The sequence below is a fragment of the Oryctolagus cuniculus genome, chromosome 19, assembly GCF_051225735.1.
Source record: "Oryctolagus cuniculus isolate XC-2025 breed Fujian yellow rabbit chromosome 19, ASM5122573v1, whole genome shotgun sequence".
Taxonomy (NCBI): Eukaryota; Metazoa; Chordata; class Mammalia; order Lagomorpha; family Leporidae; genus Oryctolagus; species Oryctolagus cuniculus.
The window spans coordinates 61,671,844-61,694,443 of record NC_142885.1 but is presented as its reverse complement, the minus strand read 5'-3'; the positions used below and the strand labels follow the sequence as shown (position 1 = coordinate 61,694,443).

Sequence of the window (22,600 nt, the reverse complement as noted above, 5' to 3'; positions counted from 1 at the left end):
AATGCCGATTTTAAACTACCCATCCTCGCTGGCAAGGGACGTGGCACTGGCTTGCGTCTCAAGGAATCCAGCGCCAGTTTCAGTGATATAGCCGGAATCATGTGCTTGTGTCTCCAGGCATCTCTGCTTTGTGACTCCCAAGAACTCTGCGTGGATTTTGACTTTTTCTGGAGGAGGCTCCCCCAAGGAGGGGCACTGGTATCCCGCAAGGAGACCCGTCTGGGACGCTCCCCGGCACTGGCTTAGGCACGCGGAGGGAGCTGCCCATGCTGTCGGGGACTTCCTGGGTGGACTCGGTGCCGTGGTTCTGCTGCCTTCGGTCCAGCTCTGTCTCTACTCTGTTCCTTCCCGTGTCAGGGGTAATCTAAGTGCTGGGATGTGACGGGGAGGGCTGGCTCCTGGGCTCCTTGTTAAAGGACGTGTTCTGGGCCCTGGCAGAGGAGGGCGCTGCTACTCCTGCCAGGGGGGGAAGGGAGCGACCTGTGTTTGGCCCAGCATCTGGGAGTCGGGCGATCTGACGTGCTTAGGGAATGATCGTGGGTCACCCATGGGCATCAAGGTGGGTCTGGGGTGGCCAGGCAGCCACAGATCGTGGGTGGCAAGCAAAGAACAGCAGAGTGGAGAAACACAGCATTAGGTAAATTTATTCAAACACCCAGGCAGAGACAGCCTGACAGCATTTTCCTAAAAAACACCTGCTCCTGGGTGCCCTCCTGGCTTCACAGAGGGCGGGCGGTGCTGTTTCGAATGGGTCTGAGGACCCAGTTCTCTGCTGATGCCGCACGACAGGAAATGAAAACCTGCCCAGGCTGCTTTTAGATTCCAGGAAGGGGCCGCGGGCACTGGTGTACCTGGCAAAACACGGAACCATGTTAGAGAGGCGCACGCAGCTCACACGTGGCCGTCATTTCTTCTTCAACAGATCCATGAGCTCGTCTCCTATCCCCTTCTCGCTCAGCTCGTCCAGACTGCGGTATTGGTGAACCACGCTCTCTGCGGTGACCACCACGACCCGGAGCCCGTGGGTGTCCCTGCCCAGCTGGCAGCCGATGGCCGACGACACCACCATGTCCAGGTCCCGGTAGGTGCCCCCGGCGTTCCTGTGGTAGTGGCCGGCGAACACGGCTGTGATGCCTGTGGGCAAGGGGAAAGACGTTAGGGGCCGGGGCTTTGCATCTGGGTTAACCTGGGGGTCTCCGTGTTTCGTTCCAGGAACAGACACGGACTACTGCGTTCAGTGGGTGATATTATCCTGTGTGCAACAAAAAGAGGCGATGTGTGTGACATCTAGAATATTCTCCAAGATAACTCATATATTAGGAGTCTTCAAATGTTTGTAGAAAATGCGTATACAAAAACTTTTTGCACAAAAATAAACTTTTTTTTTAATTTGAGACACACACACACACACACACACACACACACACAGACTGAGCAAGCGAGACAGAGACAGCCAGTGAGTGTCCCTCTGCTGGTTCATTCCCCCCATGGATGCGATAGCCGGGGCCGAGAAGCCCAGCGGGAGTCACGTGGCTAAAGAATTAGAAAACATTAGAACGCAAGAGATTTTGGTTATTTGTTACATTTGCTGTAATACCATTGTCCCCAGGGATTCGTGGGAATTCTTTTCGCATCTAGCTCATGCACTCCCTCCTGCACACTTTACATCATCTCTGGATGGCTCTGCAAACAGCTGCCAGACTGTACTGTTTAGCCAATAATGACAAGAAACAAGTCTGTACGTGTTCGGTACGGATGCAATTAAAAATATGTTTGATCCACAGTTGACTGAGTACAAGCTGAAGTGATGAGTTTATGAAATTTTAAAGAAATAAGTGCTCACAAAATTCCTTACGATTTAATAACGGCTTATACTTGAGAAGGGTAGATCCTGTGATATGGGAATTACAGTTCTGAAAAAAAAAAAAAAAGGAACTGCAGATAAGGAAAGACTACTGCATATGCATCTTAAAAAGATACATGGGCCGGCATGGTGGTGTGGTGGGATAACCCGCAGCCTGGGATGCCAGCGTCCCATAGCCGAACACCAGTTCAAGTCGTGGCTGCTCCACTTCTGATCCAGCTCCCTGCTAAAGAGCCTGGGAAAGCAGTGGAAGATGGTCCAAGAAGTTGGGCCCCCGGCAACCATATGGGAGACATGGATGAAACTCCTGGCTAGGAAGAAAGCAGACAGAAGCATCCAGGAACCCAGAAACATTTTCCCAGTGTTACCAGGGGGCTCCACATTCCCACTACAAGGCTTGGTTCTGCACAGAGGTGGTGCAGGCGTAACCAGAACCACTAGGCAGGGAGAAGTCACTCAGGAGACAAAGACTGAAGGCAGAAGAAAAACAAGAATTCGCCCTTATTCCAACTGCTGTCACAAATCCTGCTCTCCATGAAGACATCTCACACTAGGTAAGACAGTCTATAAGCTCTCGAGTCAGGACCAGGAATCCACTGCAGATGAAGCTAATCAGAGCAGTATTTAAAATAAGCAGGTGTATGGTGTCCAACAGTCCTGAGAGAGGACTAATGCCATGAAGAAGGAGACTTCACGGAAGAGAACAGGAGGATGATGAATGAGAACAGCAGGTGATGAACATTTAGAAACGGGGAACAAACAAGATACATTGTTAGGATTTAAAATAAAAACCATTTCAATACATGGGATAAGTCCTAGACTGAACCCTAATCAATGAGGACACCAGGGAATACAGATTTGAGGGAGCTGACGCTGTGGAGTAGCAGGTTAAGCGGCTGCCTGTGACACCAGCATCCCATATCTGAGCTCCTGTTCGGGTCCTGGCTGCTCCAATTCCGATCTGGCTCCCTGCTAATGCACCTGGGAAAGCAGCAGCAGAAGTCTAGCCCCTGCCACCCACTTGAAGAGACCTGGATGAAGTTCTAAGCTCCTGGCTTCAGCCAGGCACAGCCCTGGCCATTGCAGCCATTTGCAGAGGTAACTGGCAGGTGGATGATCTCTGTCTTTCCCTCTCTCTTCTTGTAATTTGCCTTTCAAATTCATTAATTAAACAAAAAAAGAAAAACCACAGTGAGAACCATTGCAAGCCCACTAGGATGGGTCTAATAAGACAGGCGGGAAGTAGCAGGTGTTCACAGGGCTTTGGGAATGAGATCCCTTGGGCAGGGCTGGGGGGACTGGGGCAGCTCTTTTGGAGAGCCCTTGGGAAGCACATGGTCATCACAGCCCACCCCTTCCTCTCCTAAGTACTCCAGAAATCTTCAGAAAGTTCATGGAAAACGCCTGTCATGGGGATAAAGACTAACTATCCACGGATCTCAACATTCTTTGGCACCAACAAGAAACTTATCTTACTTATCTTTCAGTTCCATTTCCCATGAACTTTTGAGGTACCCTTGTATACTCAAGAGAAAGGAAAGCATATGTCTATGCAAAACCTTGCACATGAATGTTTACAACACACACAGTGTTCACTGTGGTCTAGAAAGTGGAAACAGCCCAAATGCCCGTCAGTGGCTGGTGGATAAGCAAACTGTGGCCTGTCCACACCGCGGCACAGTATCCAGCCATACCAAGGGATGGCATCTAGTAGGATGTAGCAGGCACTGATGCCTCCTACAGTGTGGATGAACCTGGAAACCACCATACACATGGAAGACACAGAAGGCCACAGAATGTAGGATTCCACTTACAGGGACTGTGCAGAATATGCAAATCTGCAGACACAAAGTGGATCACCGGCTGCCAGGGGCAGGGGGAGTGGGATACGGAGGGAGAGGGAGCGAGCACTCATGGTTTCTTTGTAAAGATGAGAGAAAATGGTCTGTGGTTACTGGTGATGGCTGCACAGCCTTGTGGATGTATTAAACCCATGGGGGCTTATACTTGAGAAGGGTAGATCCTGTGATATGGGAATTACAGTTCTGAAAAAAAAATGGAATGCAGATAAGGAAAGACTACTGCATATGCATTTTAAAAAGATACATGGGCCGGCATGGTGGTGTGGTGGGATAACCCGCAGCCTGGGATTCCAGCATCCCATAGCCGAACACCAGTTCAAGTCGTGGCTGCTGCTCTACTTCTGATCCAGCTCCCTGCTAAAGAGCCTGGGAAAGCAGTGGAAGATGGTCCAAGAAGTTGGGCCCCCGGCAACCATATGGGAGACCTGGATGAAGCTCCTGGCTCCGGACTGGCCCAGGCCCAGCCACTGTGGCCACCTGGGGAGTGAATCAGCAAATGGAAGATCTTTCTCTGTCTCTCCCTCTCTGAGTAAGTCTCCTTTCAAATAAATAGATGAGCCTTTAACAAAGAGGCAGATTAGCATGTGCTGGCCTCGAGGGGTATTGTAGAATTTAAGAAGGAAGAGTGAACTGCGTTGTGTGATGTGCGTTTGTAACACAAGGTGAGGCACCTGTAAAAGCTTGTGCGGCTTGGGCATCACTGGGGACTTCCCGGGGGCGGGATCCGCAGGGCAGAAGTGTTCTCCCCCTTCGTGATTGATTGCCATCGTGCGATGTCTACAATGATCAAGACTCGACTGGATGATGGGGATCCAGCATCAAGGAGACGAGAACAGGTGGACAGAGGAGGGGTGAGAGGGGCACAGGTGCCACCCCACCAGGGTTCCCGCTGTGGGTTCAGAGGCCCGAGGGCCTCGTTGCACAGGCAGAGCTGAGCAGCTCCGGCTCATGCACGCTGGGGTGGGGCGTGGAGCCCACTGCCGCCGCCTCCGTGCTCCAGGGCCTCCCATCCTGTGAGATGCTGACGGGAGTGTGTGAGGTGACAGCTCTGGGCATCCTCGTTCCCTGTGCTAAACCACGCTGAGGCGACTTGCCTCTTTATGTCTCTCCCGCAGCCGCAGACTACTCCTGCGGAGGTGATGCCTGGCAATTTTGCAAGCAGCTCGCATTAGCTGTGTGCGCAGTCAAAACTCAATTTACAGTTTGTGCTGCATTCACTGGCATTCGCAGAGATGGGAGCCCTCACGGCGATGGCCTGGCTGCCTGCGGGCCAGCACGTTCGGCGCCGTGTGGATCCCAAGGGAGGGCAGACACCTCCTACAACCCACCATGTCCCCGCCTTCTTCCCCCAGGGCCTGTGGGGTACAGCTAAGATTCTTAGGGTGGCCAAAAGTGGACCAGAAATCAAGACTGCTAGGGGTTGGCGTTGTGGTGCGACGGGTTAAGCTGTTGTGTGTGACAGCAGCAACCTGTATGGAATCGAGCCCCGAACGCTCCACTTCCCATCCAGCTCTCTGCTAATGCACCTGGGAAAACAGAGGCCCAAGTGCTCGGGCCCCTGCACCCACAGGGGAGACCGGGACAAAGCTCCTGGCTCCCGCCTGGCCTGGTCTCAGTAGTTGCAGCATTTGGGAAGTGAACCAGTGGATGGAAGATTTCTCTCTCTGTCTCTCCCTCTTTCTCTGTAACTCTGCCTTTCAAATAAACAAATAAATATGTATTTTTAAGAGTCTGCCAGTTGGCCGGTGCCACGGCTCACTAGGCTAATCCTCCGCCTTGCGGCGCCGGCACACCGGATTCTGTCCCGGTTGCCCCTCTTCCAGGCCAGCTCTCTGCTGTGGCCAGGGAGTGCAGTGGAGGATGGCCCAAGTGCTTGGGCCCTGCACCCCATGGGAGACCAGGAGAAGCACCTGGCTCCTGCCATCGGATCAGCGCGGTGCACCGGCCGCAGCGCACCGGCCGCGGCGGCCACTGGAGGGTGAACCAACGGCAAAGGAAGACCTTTCTCTCTGTCTCTCTCTCTCACTGTCCACTCTTCCTGTCAAAAAAAAAAAAAAAAAAAAAAAAAAAAGTCTGCCAGCAAGCAAAGCAACTTGACATTCTGAGTCCTGGAGAAGACATCGTGCAAAGATCCTATGACACTTGACGCAGAGATGGCCCAGCAGGAGCGGGGGGAATTCCAGGCTCTTGCATGGTGGTGCTGGGGGGGTGGGGCAGAGGGGGCTCCTGGTTGGCTTGGTGAAAACTGAGACACTAGGGCTGAAACACTGAGTGGGAGATGCAGGAGCCACTTTTTAGGGCGCCGAGATCCCGACGCAGAGCGGAGAAAGCCTGGTAAAGTAACTGGCAATGGAGTTTCTGAGTCCACTGCTAACACCCAGGAAAGCCCAGGAGTCTTGAACCCTGAACAGGTTCTCCTGGTCCTGCCCCAAGTTGGGGCAAACACTGAGGCCGCTGGGACGAGGATGCGCCTGCAGGACAGCGGTGGCGGCACCTGCTCCCCAGAGCACCTGTCCCTCCCTTCTTCAGTCCTCCCAGAGGACCCCCGTGCTGGGGCCTCACGTCATCCCCACTGCACAGGTGGGAAAACAGAGGCTCAGAGAGGGGAAGTGGGATACGCCGCCAGCTGTGACACCAGCCTGCCTCTCCACTTCCATCCAGCTCCCTGCTACCACACCTGGGAAAGCAAAGATGGCCCAGGTACCCGGGTGACCCACAGAGGGTTCCCAGCTCCTAACTTCGGCCTCGCCCTAGCCCCAGCCGTTGAAGTCATTTGGGGAGCGAACTAGTGGATGGAAGATCTCTGTCTCTCCCTCTCTCTAACTCTTTCAAAAGAAAAAAAAAAAAACTTAAAAAAGAAGAAGAAGAAGAAGAAAGAAACCCACGTGAAGCCACAGGACACAAGCCAGGCAGGGATGGGCGGGCCCATGTCTCCACCAGCCTCGCAGGCTCAGCTCTATTTGGGGTGTGCAGGGAGCCCCTGACCTCTGTGACCCATGACAATGCTGCCTACCTCCCAGGCAGCACAGAGCTTCAGAGGGCGCCGGGGAGGTCTCCCCTGCACCGCCCCCAGGGGGCCTTCTCCAGGTCAGGGCCCACTGCTCACTCACGAGGTCCCAGATGCGGCATCTGCACTTTGCAAGGTACAGACTCGTCCCAGGCATGGAGGACGTGTGGGGAGTTTCCTGGTAGCTTCGATGGGGAGGCATCGATTGCCCGCTCAGTGGAGGTGACGCTGTGCAGGCGACTGGTGTCCCCGGGCTCAGCAAGACGCAGGTGGAGTTTCCAGTGGGGCGGCTCATCAGTCACGTGGGGCCGACGTGCCTGCCGGCTCCCTAGCTGAGAATTACGTGTGCGTTGTTTCTGAGTTACGGACTGCTCTAAGGGGACGACAAGCCTTCTCCCAAATTACCACCAGTACAGACAGCGCTGCGTCAATGCAGGGCAGGGTGGCTTCCGTGGCATCAGCCTCATATTTATTTCTCCATAGGACTGGGTCGTGGAGATGCGAAAAAAAAAAAAACCCTATTTTTAAGCTGTCTTGATTCAAATTCATCTCAAATCAGTCAGAGGACTGGGATGCTGTCTCCATGAAATTTAATATCCTAACATCGAAAATTTGCTTCAAATCAATCAGGAAAGCTGGGATGCAGCCCAGTGTGATTCTGATATTACAAACTGACATCCTTAACGCCACGGCACCCCTGACACAGCTCTGGGAAAGCGTAAACAAATCCTGATTGGCCAGCGTTTCCATTTATGGAAACATTATGCCTCTTTACCTTGCTGGGGATAACCGTGAAAACCGCACTGTCAATCAGTCACACACGCACAACTGATTCTGCCTGGGAGGTAAAGGGACGTGTAAGAAAAACAGACAAAGGGAAAGGCTGGGTGTGGACGCACAGCCAGCAGGTGCCCACAACCCCGCCTTGGGGAGAGTCCTCATAGCAGGCAGCTGAGAGGCAGGCTCGGAGGCGCTGGTCAGTGGCCAGTGACCTACAGGAGCCAGAGATGGGACAGGTGTTTCTTTGCCAGGTTGAGGGGCGCCGGCTGTGAACACCCAATCAGGCTGAGCCCCACAAGGGGCTCTCAAGCTGCCAACTTGGGAATTCTCGATTCTCTAGGCTCAGTCTCACTCGAGTGTCCCAGGCAGGTGCCTCGGTTGGTGCCTAACCGTCCCTGACCAAGGACTGCTGGGGCACACGGAGGCAGGGAGAGACCTGCTCCCGGTTTTCTGGCCAGGCAGGAACCTGCACGGGAAGTGGCAACGCCACCTGGCAGTGTTTTGTTTACCACGCACCGGCTACGGCTGAGTATCTCGCTCATGCACCCTCTCAATGAAGCCTCACCAGGGCCCCACGAGGGAGACAACGTTCTCTTTTTGCACAGAGAGGTCAGCTGACCAGCCCGGGGCACACAGCTGGGGTGTGTGTGTGCGTGCATCAGACGGATTTAGAACTGCATACTCTGTCCATCATCGCAGAGGTGTCAAAGGTCACGGTCCTGCAAGACGTCCCCGAGCAGGTGGCCTTGACCTAAACACTCAACATCGTCTGGCTCTCTGGTCACGTGTGACCCGGGCGACTGTGGGGCAGAAAGGGGAATACTGACGGCGTGCTCACTGCCATGTGTTGACGTAGGCATGCCACATGTTTCTAACTCTCAATCCCCCAAGGAGACCTGGCGATCACCTTGGTTCTTTGCAAATGAGAAAACCAAGACTTGGAGATACTCAGTTGTTGGCACAACTCAGCCTGTGAGTAGTGGGGCTGGATCTGAGCTGTGACCCTAACACCTGTGTGGCGGAGGCAGAACAGGGACGGGTCAGGCCCGGCAATGTCAGGGGCATGGACAGGGAGTCCAGGTGCACCAAGGAGGCAGCAGGTGTCGAATGCAAACAGGGCTCTTGTGGGCACCATTTCCTCACTGGCGTCTGGACTCCTGCTGACATCGACCTCCCAGCAGCTACAGGGGCTTTGCCAGGGGGTTAGAGTGAGGTCGGAAGGCTTGGCCAGAAGGTAGTGGGGCCAGCCAGGGCAGGAGGAAGGGAGGCCGGAGGGCGGCATGGGGGTAAAACTGGTAGATGGACAGGACAGCTAGATGGTCCAAAAAGCTGCTACAAAAAAAAAAAAAAAAAAAAAAAGGAGGAAGAGGAACGGCAGAAATATCACCAACTGCACCGACGGAAGACCTGCCACGGCAGGTGAACTGTGAACAGCCCTGGGACACGCATGCACACACACACACACACACACACAGGGCACGCTCCCATCTGTTGGTTCACTCCTCAAATGCCCACAGTGACTGAGGCTGGACCAGGGCTGCAGGAACCCCAGCACTCGAGCCATCCCCACTGCCTCCCAGTCAGGACATGTGAGGGGACTTCAAAAAGTGCCATTAAAGCTACCTTTATGGTGGTGCAGAAAGACAAAACCTCACTAATTTGAAGGCAAGAATGGAATGTTCTGTCCTGAGGATGACTGAGTGCCTAATACAGGAACCGTTTGGGCGGAGACCCCGTGCACACTGTGTGTACCGGAATACATGCTTTCCGTGGATTTAAAACATCTTATTTATTCACATTTTATCTGAGAGACAGACAGACAGACAGACAGACTTCCTATCTATGGGTTCACTCAAGAGCCAAGTCTGAGCCAGGAGCCTGGGACTCCACGTAGGCCTCCCATGTGGCAGCAGGGACCCAAGCCCGTGAGCCATCACCTGCTGCCTCCCAGGGTGCTCACTGGTGGACTGGAAGCAGAGGAGCTGAGATTCGAACCAGGCACTCAGACTGGTGACGTGGGTGCCCCAAGCAGTGACTTAACCACTGTGCCAAACGTCCACCCCTACCGTGAACTTATCAAAGTGCCCTCACCTAGATCTACGTCAGAGCTACCCTGAAAGCTGTCTTCCTGGTTACGTCAAGTCCAGGCTGCTAGATGACATTCTGTATTGGAGTAACAGGAACACCGTAGCTGGGGGACAGGTATTTGCAGAGCATGCAGCCCTCCAGGGGCCGTTCTGGGACACAGGGACACGCGGTGCCAGTGTAGCTGCTCAGAGCCTCGGGGACGCAGTCAGGGAGTCCTGACTGTGCAGCCCCTGCGGCCTGGCTCTCTCCGAGGTCTGTGCCTGTGTGCTGCTTGCTCACCAGTGCTGCAGACAGGTGCACCTGGGGCGGAGGGCAGAGCCAGCCCTCTGTGTGACCCTCGTGGCGTAGGGGGCATCATCTCCTTCCTCATTACGGTGCTCCAGAGCTGAGCCCTGCTGGAACCTGGGTCATGTCTCTTCTTCCCTGCAGGTGCCAGACAGACACCCAGACATCCGGTCACTTTGAGCATTTGCTAATGTCTGGGCCACGTGATGTCCAACATTTGCCTAGCCTGGGATTCCAACCTCCCTTTATGTCTCTCTCTCCCTCTCCCTGTGTGTACGTGTGTCTGTCTCTCTCAGTTCTCATGCTTCCCTTGGGAAGGAAGCAATGGATCAGCGACTGACACAACCTTCACCCAAGGCTAGTTCATACTCTACAACCCAAAGAGACTTCTTTTCTTTGTTTCAGAGATTTCTGTCCCCCTAGTTTCCCCTGCTAAAGAAACCAGCCATGGAAATGACACTTCTCTTGTCTTGCCTGTGAATTAATCAACAAAAATCCCATTTGAATTGAGGCGAGGAGAAGGTTGGAGCAGATGCAATGCCATTCCTGATGGCACAGAAGCTGCGTGGGCAACACCCAGGGCACATACCCGCCGCTTCATCAGCACAAGGTGGCTCTGCGGTGGCAGCTGCTGGGGCTGGTGGAAGAGGTTCAAGGCCAGGGTCATGATCTGGCTGGGAGGGGCCTCACTCTGCATCCAACAGGGGTCTCCCCACCTCCAGGGGCACGGAGCTCCCCCTCTGGGGGTAAGGAGTGCTACGGTCAGGTCAAGAGAGGATTCCTCTCCGGCCTGGGGGTGCCTGCCCTTGTCCACAGCCCAGTCTGCATCCAGCCCAGCACCCGGCACCTGAGCATTCGTTCCGCTCCTGCAACCTGCAGACTCCCTGTCGCTCCTTTTCTCAATGGGAGGCCAGGCTCAGCTTTTTAACTCCCTTCTTCCCTTTCCTGGTGAACTGGAAATTCAAGTCTTGTATGGAATACGCAAGATGACAGTGCTGTTTTCTTTTTTTTTTTTTTTTTTTTTTTTGACAGGCAGAGTGGACAGTGAGAGAGAGAGACAGAGAGAAAGGTCTTCCTTTTTGCCGTTGGTTCACCCTCCAATGGCCGCCGCTGCAGCCGGCGCACTGCGCTGATCCTGGCAGGAGCCAGGAGCCAGGTGCTTTTCCTGGTCTCCCATGGGGTGCAGGGCCCAAGCACCTGGGCCATCCTCCACTGCACTCCCTGGCCATAGCAGAGAGCTGGCCTGGAAGAGGGGCGACCGGGACAGAATCCGGCGCCCCAACCGGGACTAGAACCCGGTGTGCCGGTGCCGCAAGGTGGAGGATTAGCCTATTGAGCCACGGCGCCGGCCCAGTGCTGTTTTCTTAATCCCAGTATCTGGCTGCCCGGAACACGGTGGGTGCTGGGGGTCAGGGGACACGGACTTGAACCTCAGCTGGACCACGGCCACGCTACGTGTGCCTGACACGCGCCCCAACACCTCAGAGCCTCAGTTTCCTCGCTGGAAGGCTAGACGGCCATGCACCATCCCCAGCGACACGCCCAGGGCTGTGCTGCAGGGAGCTGCCGTCCCGTACTCAGACGGCGCTCAATAATTACACGTTCTCCTCATCCTTCTCTAAGTATCTGATCTGAAGATCTTTTTTTCATTTGCACAAATTACATCTTTGCCGCTATTCACGGTTTCCTCTTTATTTTTAAAAGCCCGTGGCAGGCTGGCGTGTGAGATGGGGTGGGGGGCCGATCCAGAGCAGCCCATTTGCTGGAGTGCCATTACCCGCTTCCCCTGCCCTATCTTAAACACAGCTGCTACCACAAGGGGCTCATTAAAAAGGTTTTGTTTTTTTTTTTTTTTTCCCCTGATGACATGCTCATGTATCAAATTGGAAGTCTGTAAAAAATACTCGGGAGGTAGAGGGAGGGATGGTGGGAGGCAGAAGGGGCCAGTTCGGAGGCCGCTGAGGATGGGACTTGTGGGCAGAAGGTGTCCTCCCTGAGGCTGGGGCGGGGGTGCGGTGTCCCCCAAATGTGAGAGCCCTCGGTGGGTCCATTTCTGTTTCAATAACTGGAGCGGGAAGAATCCTAATTGGGCAGCCGTCCTGAACAGAACGCATGTGATCCAAATTAGCAGACATGCCAGTGAGTTCTCGGCCCCTCCTTCTGCTCCAGCTCGCCTCCCGGGGCAGGGCCCGGGGCAGGGGACCACACCCTTCTCATCGTCCCTCTCATGCCCTGGGGATGCGGGAGTCACTGGGGACTCCCGGTCACCTCCTGCTCCATGTGTCCCCTTAGACTGTTCCCAAGCCCCTTCTCTGTTCTCCGTCCTCAGGGTGGCCTCCTGTCCTCCTCTCTGCCCTCCCCCAAGGCTGTGTCTGCTTATCTGCGACCCCTCTATCCCACCTAAGGGAAGGAGACGGGCCCCCAGGGTGACTGCAGCTGCTCAAGGGTTTCATGAAAGACCTGGGCTCCGTCTGTCTTTCTGCCTTGCTCTCCTTGGTTTGTAGCTTTTGTCCTCAAGATGGCAAGATGGATGCAGGGCTTCCAGGCATCATGCCCAAGTCCCAAGCAAGAGGAAGAGCAAAGTGCCACCAAGAAGCTTTCCTGGAAGTCACATCTCAAGGGGCCGGCAGGGGATGCTTTCAGCCCATCGTGCTGGCCCCCCGAGTAAAACCGGGGTGCCCTTAGGAAGGAAGAGCAGATGCCATCTTTCTAACAGTCCCACCTGGAGCCCAAATGCACAGGACAGGAGCAGCAGATGCTGGAAACCCAACTGTGCCACTTGTCCTAGCAAGGCTGCTTGGGACTCCCCAGCGCCCGTGGGTGCTGCTCTGTGGCTCTGCGCGTATCTACCCTCTTCCTGGCCCTGTGTGATGAGCTCCCCCTCTGCTCGTGAGTCCCTGCTCATTCCCTTGCTCCTCTGGGCACCCCCCCCCCCCCAGACACGTTCTTCTCCTGACTCCCTCCCTCCCGTCCCGGCCACCTTTCACGCTTGGGTCTCGTGACTGCTGGTGTCTCTGGCTGGTCTGTGAGCCCACATGTGTGTGACAACTGTGAGGCCATCAGGGTGTGAGAGGTGGAGTGAGTTAGTGAGACACTGAAAACGTGGTCAGCTGGACACAGAACCTGCAGTCCTCGGAGGCAGACTGTCGCCTGTCACCTGTGGGAGATGCTGAGTGCTGGGGTTTTGACGAGAACTGGTGGCCTCGTGACCACTACCCTTCAACACAAGCGTGGGAGGTGACCAGTCTCCATCCCCACAGCAGGCGCCAGGTGACGACAGCCCACCATCCCCCTCCGTCTAAGAACAAGAACCTATGTGCTGACAACGCTTCCTGCGTTTCTGAATGGCTACACTGAGGTTTGCCAAGGACACAGGTGACAGCCTCCACCCCACCTCCGGGCCACAAAGCCCTTTACAGACACTCAGTGCCCATCCCCGGCCCGTTCATCATTGTGGGCAAGCTTTTCACAACTGTGCATTTTCATTTTTGGCGAAACGTACAAGATACGGGGGCAGGGGTGGCATCATGGTGCAGTGGGCTAAGCTACCCTGTGTGATGCCAGCATCCAGGTGAGCACCAGTTCCAGCCCCAGCTGCTCTGTGCCCGATCCAGCTCCCTGCCTTCCAGGGAAGGCAACGGATGAAGGCTCAAGGGCCCGGGCCCCTGCTTCTCACGTGGGAGACCCGGATGGAGTTCCAAGCTCTCGGAATCAGCCTGGCCCGTGGCCCAGCCTCTTTTGTTGTGACCATTTGGGAACTGAAACAGCAGATGGACGATCTCTCTCTCTCTCCCCTTTCTCTATTAAATAAATCTATCTTTTTAAAAAAAGATAGAGATGAGTACAGAAAGCAGCGTAACATTCATACTCCCAGTGCCCAGAGATAACAAATACCAGCATTTTGTAAGGTCTGCTTGTACAGCATTGCACAATCATGGCCAACTGCCCCCTTTGTACGGCGGTTCCTGGGTTTTGCTTCTGTGCCTGACCACGTGTTTGCCTACAGGGTCAGTGACCTCCACATGGTCAAGAATGGCTACTCCATCACCCTGACAGAAGCCAGGACTCGGGCACCAGGCTACAGTGCTTCTGCGTGTTGATGGGTTAATCACACAAAGTAGTTTTCGTTCTCTTAGAAACAGTCTCAGCCGCAGACAGACAGATGGCCTTGGCACAGAGCAGGTGACCTCCGCATCTGCTGAATGAACTGGAGAGGCGCCCCTAGGGCAAGCACTCGAGAGCGATTTTATGAAGACAGCCATAAAGGAAAGAGCATTGGAACTAAGTAAAGGAAACAAAAGAAACAAAAGAATGAAGGAAGAGAGGCTGGTGCTGTGGTGTAGTGGACTAAGCCTCTGCCTGTGGTGCCGGCATCCCATGTCCTGGCTGCTCCTCTTCCGATCCAGCTCTCTGCTGTGGCCTGGGAAAACAGTAGAAGATGGCCCAAGTGCTTGGGCCCCTGCACCCATGTGGGAGACCCGGAAGAAGCTCCTGGCTTCAAATTGGCATAGCTCTGGCCGTTGCAGCCATTTGGGGAGCGAACCAGCAGATGGAAGACTTTTCTGTCTCTCCCCCGCTCTCTCTGTAACTCTTCCTTTCAAATGAATGATGAATAAAAAGAATGAAGGGAGAAAGGAGGGAGGAAGAAAGGAGGCAGCATGGACCGTGACTGGCACAGAAGGCGTCCTGGGCCTCAGGTGCCACACGCCCTGGTGGTAAGAGGCCCCGCCCCTCAGAAACAGGTAGCAAACAAAGCCCTGCTGCATATGCAGACGTGGCTCATAGAGAGGGAAGTTAAATGTTTCAATCATACCTACAGCGTGGGGGGTTCTCTGGTCCCTCCCCACCTCCTCCTCCTCCCGCAGGCTCTGAGCTTGAGGGTAGGCCCTGCGTTTGCTCTTCCCTGTCCTCCTGGACTCCAAACGCACAGGACGTTGGAAAATGCAGAGTCTGACAGCAGGCAGGACACCCGGCCCATCACCAGGCAGGCGGAGCCTCTCAGCAGACGCAAGTCACTGAGGCCAGTTCCACAGGGAGGGACACAGGCAGGCACGTTTACTATGAGACCCGGCCCCGTGCGCGCACAAGGAAGCTCCCAGCAGGAGGGTTTAGGAGAGCCTGCCTGTCTGAGGACGGCGAGAATTCAATGGACATGGTATACCCACGCGGTCAAGATGGCCGTGGACTGGGGGACGCTCTCAGTGCCATGAGATGGTGCTTTCTGTGACATCATCTTGGGCTTCCAAAATTCACTGCTATCCTCTGAGCTACACGAAAGCGACTGCTTGATAACCAGAAAATGGAAAGGTGTGGACAGCAGAAGATGCGGGATTTCCCGAGGCTGATGAGTGAGACGCGGGGGGAGTCATCACACACACAAGTGCGCAGGCATGCACACATGTGCATGTACACACATGTACACACACACACACGGACGCGTGCACACGCACACACACACACGATGCCCTGAGCTGCCTCCACACCCTGCGCTGAGTCCCTGCCGACGAGGAGGCCCTCGACCATCCTGAGCTTTCCAGGCTTCAGGGCTGTGAGCTGCACCGACTTTTATTCCTGATTCCTAACAAATTACTCAGGCTGTGGTATTCGGTGACGGCGACAGAAACTGGACCAGGACACCGGGGATACCGGAGTTTCACACGGGAATCTCACTTCTAATTTCAACATGACGCTCACTGCTATTTTAGAAACATGACCTGGAAAAGAGAAGACATTTGGACCTGATCACCGTAGACACTCCGTTCCCCTTGCTCTGGAGGCTCCCGTGGGGAACGCAGCCCCCGGAGCTGGCGACAGGATTCTCGGCTTCCGAATTCAGTGCGGGCTGCAGCCCCCCGGGAGGGAACCCAAGTCTGCACTGTGCAGGTCTCGGTGCCCGGTATGGGGCTCGGGCTGTTTGCCGAGTGAATAAATGTTGACTTCGCTTCGGGAACCAGCAGCACCCGCTCACACATGCCAGATTCTCAGCTTGTAAATATTTACTGTCAGGACTTGATTTTAACTTTAATTAGCCCAACTGTTAGGGATACCTCCAAAGTGAGGAACAGACCCAGCACTGCACACCAGATGTAGCTCTGGCAGTCGGTCTCTCATCTAGGTTTATGGTGGGGAAGAAAAAGACGTCAAAGGAAGTGATGTTTTACGGGGAACTGATCGAAATATGGAACAGGCCAAATCCAGGAAAATGAATTCAAGGCCAAGTCTTAGAAGATAATAAAGTGGGTAAAGCCCTCTGAGCTGACAGGGCACTGGAGTCTACGAGGCTCTGGATGCTGAAAGAAAGGACGGCGAGTTTTCACCAGAAATGTTGTTTTAAAAATAACTTTTATTTAAAAAAAAATTTATTTATTTATTTGAAAGTCAGGGTTACAGAGAGGGCGAAGCAGAAGCAGAGAGAGAGAGACACAGAGAGGGAGGGAGGGAGGGAGAGGGGGCGAGGGGGAGGAGGAGGGGGAGGGGGAGGAGGAAGGGGAGGGGGAGGGGAGGGGGAGGGGAGGGGGGGAGAGAGAGAGAGAGAGAGAGAGAGTCTTCTGTCTGCTGGTTTACTTCCCAAATGGCTGCAATGCCAGGGCTGGGCCAGGGTGAAGGCAGGAGCTAGGAGCTTCCTTTGGGTCTCCCATGTGGGAGTGGAGGCCCAAACACTTGGGCCATCCTCTGCTGCTCTCCCAGGTGCACTGCAGGGAGCTGGATTGGAAGTGGAGCAGTTGGGACTTGAACCGGCACACATATGGGATGTCGGTGCTGCAGGCAGCAGCTTTACCTGCTACCCCATAGTACCAGGATCCATCCCCTCTTCCACCCCCCCCCCCAAAAAAAATCCACTTTAAAAAAGGCATCTTAAACAGAGGGCACTGTGGGCTGACCGCCAATGTCCTGGGCACACACTGGCTGGATGCAGGAAAACCTGACTCTGAAATTCTACAAAGGTGACGTTCACTGCCACGTTCATCGGAGAGGTGTGCAGTTTCAAACCTACACGAAGAACCAAATTGGATCACTAAACGCTAGAGGAAGTTTTCCTCCAGTTCACGGGTCCTCTACCTTTTAAACCAGGGGTGGGGAACGTCGGGCCTGCAGGCGGCGTAAGAACCTTGAAATCACGCAGTCTGGCCCTGCCAAGGCAACTGCTGGCGGGACTCAAAATTCAATAAACCTACAGCAGCCTAAGTTTTAAGTTCAAGTTCACAATTCTGTACTGCCTGAAAATGACTTTATGAATATCCAAATGGCCCTAGGGCAGAAAAAAAGGTTCCCCACCTTTCATAAATGAGCACCAAGCCCCTTTTCCTAAGACTAAAAGGAGGCTGCGTCCCTTGGCCACATACAGGCACAGTCGACCTCCCTGCACATCCCAGGGTGAGAACACTCGAGCACCGTTCTTCCTTCTTTGACTGCAGACGGCAAAGTCAGGCAGGCGCACCGCAGGCATGGCCCCACGGCTGATGCACCGGCCCACGCCAGCACAATCTCATCATGTTGCCGCCTGCAGGAAGGACACCCGCACCCCAGGTGTGGCAGGCAGTGAGTGGGTCCTTCCAGTGAGCGGAGGCGGCCAGCCTGCCTGACGTGGGGTCTCGGCGTGGCTCAGGGTCGCACGACAATGCGGAACGCAGACAACCCTTTCTCAAGAGCTTCCCGTGTGCCCGTGGTGGTGCCGAGCGCTGCAACACCCGCCTCGCACCCACCCTCATGGCCAGGAGGAGCTCCCTCGTGCTACACGTGAGGAGGACGGTGGGCGGCTTATTCCAGACCACTGCGCCGGGCAGCAGCGGTAGAGCAGGAGAAGCCAGGTCTGTCTGCAGCTCCACGGCCTCCCCTCCTGCTGGCCTCCACCAGGCACCAGGCGCCCACCACCCTCACGGCAGACCAAACACACTGTTATTGATGCAACACGTTTCTTTAAACCTTGGGATGGTTATATTGTGAATAGTATATATGCAAATAAACACCCAATTATCTGTGCCTCCAGACCCCTCCACAGAGCAAAATGTTTCCATCCAATGGACCATGAAGGCTGCTGAGGGGTGGGGCGGGCGTTGGGCCTAGCAGTTGAGACAGCTGTGGGGCCGATGCTGTGGCACAGTGAGTTAAAGCCCCAGCCTGAAGCACCGGCATCCCATATGGGTGCTGGTTCGAGTCTTGGCTGCTCTACTTTCTATCCAGCTCCCTGCTGTGGCCTGGGAAAGCAGCAGAAGATGGCCCAAGTCCTTGGGCCCCTGCACCCGCATGGGAGACTGGGAAGAAGCTCCTGGCTCCTGGCTTCAGCTCAGCTCAGCTCTGACCATTGCGGTCATTTGGGGAGTGAACCAGTGGAATGGATGACCTCTCTCTCTGGCTCTACCTCTGTAACTCTTTCAAATAAATAAAATAAAGACCCCTGCATCCCCTGTCAAAGTGCCTGGGGATGAGTTCCAGCTCCAGGTTCCTACTAAAGCAGACATTCAGGACCATGTTGGGACCCTGTCACCCATATGGGAGACCTAGATGAAGGTCCAGATTCTTGTTCTTGACTTCCGCCTGTCCCAGCCCAGCTGTCGTGGCCATTTGGGGAGTGAACCAGTGGATGGAAGATCTCTGTCTGTCTCTTTCTCCGTAACTCTGCCTTTCAAATAAATGAATCATTTTTAAAAAGTTCCTGGAGAATGTGCATTATGAAACTAGGTGTGGATTTCAAAATGTTTTGCACTCAGGTAAATTTATCTTGTAATTCCATCTTCCCACAAAGTCTTCTCCCACAGCATAGCCAAGGGCGTGGGGACAGCCAGCTCGTTGCACACGGTGAGGGAGACGTTTCTTGAAGCCAAGCGTGGGATATGATGGCGGGCGACCCCCCGCCTGTTGCCGGAAACAGAGTTTTATTGGAACATGGCCACGGCCAGGGGATGGCGGACGGTCTCTGGCTGCTTTCCACACTACAGAGGCAGAGCTGAGCAGCTGCCACAGAGACCTGAAGGTTTACTCTTTAATCCTCGACGGGAAAAATCTGCCCTGGGTGATGCTTCTGCCATCCAAATGGAGCTGGTGAACAGCAAGCTACAGGTGGCACGGATGAGACGCGTGATTCTCCTAAGTAGATCGGAATCACAGTCAATTCCTGTTAATCTGCACTTATTGACAGGCTACTATACTGACGGTCTTGGCTAGGGGTGGGGCTTATGGAGGTGAACACAGCCAGGACCTATTTCCTGGAGGAATCTGGATGCAAATGAATCTTCAGTGCCACTCAGTGCAATGCCGGAGTCAGATTTGCCACTTCATTCTTCCCAGAGTGGGCCCCTGGGGCCCAATCCTTGTGCTCTTCAAAACTGTCAAGTTCTCAGGCCGGCGCCGCGGCTCACTAGGCTAATCCTCCGCCTAGCGGCGCTGGCACACCGGGTTCTAGTCCCAGTCGGGGCGCCGGATTCTGTCCCGGTTGCCCCTTTTCCAGGCCAGCTCTCTGCTGTGGCCAGGGAGTGCAGTGGAGGATGGCCCAGGTGCTTGGGCCCTGCACCCCATGGGAGACCAGGAGAAGTACCTGGCTCCTGCCATCGGATCAGCGCGGTGCGCCGGCCGCAGTGCGCCGGCCGCGGCGGCCATTGGAGGGTGAACCAACGGCAAAGGAAGACCTTTCTCACCTGTCTCTCTCTCTCACTGTCCACTCTGCCTGTCAAAAAACAAACAAACAAACAAAAAAAAAACTGTCAAGTTCTCAACCATGATCTTCTTAAAGATTTATTTATTATAAAGCAGAGGAGAGAGAGAAAGAGACAGCAAGCGAGCGAGCGAGCGGGAGAATCTTCCATCCTTCCATCCACTGGTTCACTTCCCAATTGGCTGCAACTGCTGGGGCTGGGCCAAGCTGAAGCCAGGCACCGGGAGCTCCGTCCAGGTCTCCCACGTAGGAGGCTTGGGCCCTCTGCTGCTGCCTTCCCAGGCGTGTTAGCAGGGAGCTGGGTTGGAAGTGCAGTAGCCGGGACGGGAACCACGCTCGTGTGGGATGCTGTCATCTCAGGCGGTGGTTAGCCCCCTGCACATTCCTGGCCCCTCTTCCTCTTCTTCTTCTTTTTCCCCCAAAGTACATACATGCTAGTGATGAGACTCATTCTGTGAAATCCCTCATTATCTTTCACAGGAAAGATCAACGTAGGATCTCGTAATTGCCAAATCTGCTCTGGGCTCTCTAACACACGGCTCCCATCCCTGCTCTGAGAAGAGAAGAAAGCAAAAGACATCGAGACATCGAGGGAAAGATGGCCAGTTACGGAGTCAGGCTTTGCTTCCTTGAAGATGCCGTTTTAACCTGGAATCCCTGTTAACTGGGTCACACGTTAACCTCCTGCTGCAGGGGCGGGAGGCACGGGGACAGTGTCCGTGCTCAGCCTAGATGTCATTATCTGCTGTGTGCCTTCGCCACTCCACCCAGGTAGCAGAGGAATTAAAGAGAAAACCACTTGCTGCGTCCCACTGACGCTATGAAACTGTTTATCCCCAGGCAGTGTGAAGGAAGACAGAAAGCAGCAGGTGCCGCAGCACATCTGGGAATCCGTCCCGCCCTGCCTGTTTACGTGCGCTGGGTACCGCCTGCATTTCTGGATCACATAAAAGCGGCTGTTCGCCGTGCTTTGAAAAAGGAAAACAGGATGTGACCGCCTCTGGGGAGACCTGAGCCTGGAGGCTGGCTGGCGGGTTTCATCCACAGAGCAGAGCCTGGCACACGAGGTGGCGCGCTGTGGGGTGACGAGCCTCTCCCCTCATTGACCTGGTTCCACTTCCAGAAATTAAGGCAACAATGGCGGTGATTGTTGATGCTCATTATTACCTCCTTGGTTCCTCCCACGCGATCATTCAGAATTCTCCACCCAGTCTGCTGGAAGGAAGCAGGGCTTTTCCTCTACACCGAGTTTGCGGAGGGATGTGCCCAGCAAAATGATATTTTGTAACAACACAATTATAATTAAAAGCTACGCTGATATTCTGATGAGCTTTTGACACATTTGTGAATACTGGCATTGCAGCGCAAGGAGATAAACAAGACACAAAATCCTATTTGGGGATAATATGGCCGGGGTTGGGGGGGGAGGCTGGAGGCAGTTAAATGCAGTCAGCCGAATTCACCCCCGATTTCCCCACCGTCTTCCAGTTCATGAATTTTACAGACTGTCACTTGAACTTTTCTGGCTCTGCAAAATGATCTTGGATTATGCTGCTCTCACTGGAGCCCTTCTGGGCATTTCAGAGTCACGGGGGTGCACATGCCCCACGGGAGCCCTCCTGCCTGGACGGCCATGTCCGCCTGAACCCCATCTCTTTCTGAAGCGCTCAAGGTCTGTCCTTTGAAAAGTCACTAAGCAAAGGGCTGTGTGTGGCAAGCCTAGAGCCGACAGGTGAACCAGGGCCACCTGAAGATTCTAGGTCAGCAGCCAAAAGAGGCATCTTTATCCTGCAGGTACCCAAAGGTGGGCCTTGGGGGTGCAGTGGAGAGGAGTGCACTTGGGAAGAGGGCTCAGCCTGCTGGGTGAGCCTGGGAAGCCAGCAGGTGCCTCAGGGCAGAGATGCACAGGTGGCTTTACCGAGACCTGAGGCCGTGGAGGCTGGGTGACACCAGGAGGCTGGGTGTGCCCTGCACCCTGAGCACACCACCGAGGGGCAGGGCCAGGACTTGCTGTGCTCTGTGTCTGGCACATGGTGGGTGCTGCAGGAAGGAGCGAGCTGTGCCACCTGACCAGAGGGCAGGGGCAGGGGCAGGAGCCCTGGACTCCACTCCTCTGTTCACTTCAGACACTGACATGGTGCTTGTTTGGAGCCACAGCAGGGCCCGCCTCCTGAAGGCAGAGACCGACTCAACACCCACCCTGCCCTGCAGCAGTTCACAGCCTAGGGGGTAATTCAGACAAGACAACACTCAGGTCTGTGGAAAACATGGAAAGGTGAGGAGGAACCTGGGGCGGGACCTAAGGAGCCAACCTCACTCAGCATCAAAGCCGAGGGCATGGCCCGGAAAGACCAGGGAGGCCTGTGGGGAGGGTGGGGGCTTCTAGGAAGGGTGGTAGACCACAGTGAGGAGCCGGGCCTTATCCTGAGGTCAGAGGAGCCCCAGGAGGGGTTGGGCTGTGCAGCTCCCACTGGCTGCTGCTCAACCTGGAAGACACAACAGTGGCCTCGTGGAGTGGACGGCTGGAGGGACAGCCAGGAGGCAGAATGAAAGGGACATGAAACAGCTGCATCCCTCTGGCCAGGAGACCCCTCCTAGGGCGGAGCCCTCAGGATCTCGGTATCTGAGGCCACTGAGGGTGAGATAAGAAACCATTCCTTTGCCCTGTCCCGTGCTCCCCAAGCCACCTGCTGATTCTGGTCTGGCTTCCCAGGCACCTCTGCCTGCAAGACGAGACTGCTGGGCCTGGGGAGTGGCCAGGGTCTGGCTCAAAGGAGCCTACCCGCCTTCTGCTCATTGACAGCAGCCTCCGTGAGTCGGAATAGCTGGGGTTCGCGGGGGAGACACCCACAGCTCTGGATGTGGGCTCGCAGGCTGCCGTGTGTGATGCTGTCCTGTGGGCTCTCGGGGGGTGGTCACCCGGCTGTTTCCCTCGCTGGGTCCTGGGGCCCCGGGACCTGGCTGGTCGGGACGGCGGTTGAGGTCTTGCTGGTTTTGCTAGTACAAAGTCGCCCCCTTGGAGGTGCAGGTCTGCACACCTTGTCTCCAGGTCACCGGAGCAGTTC

The 22,600-nt window shown here is 55.0% G+C and overlaps 1 protein-coding gene across 1 annotated transcript in view; it reads right to left on the bottom strand.

Annotated features, from left to right (window-relative positions):
- Positions 1–618: 618 nt before the first annotated feature.
- CPPED1 (calcineurin like phosphoesterase domain containing 1) overlaps positions 619–22,600 on the bottom strand; it is a 110,209-nt gene continuing 88,227 nt past the window's right edge. The window contains exon 4 of the mRNA XM_017342463.4: positions 619–1,134. Within this exon, the coding sequence (XP_017197952.3) occupies positions 905–1,134 (230 nt within the window). The 3' untranslated portion in view covers positions 619–904. The remainder of the gene's footprint in view (positions 1,135–22,600) is intronic.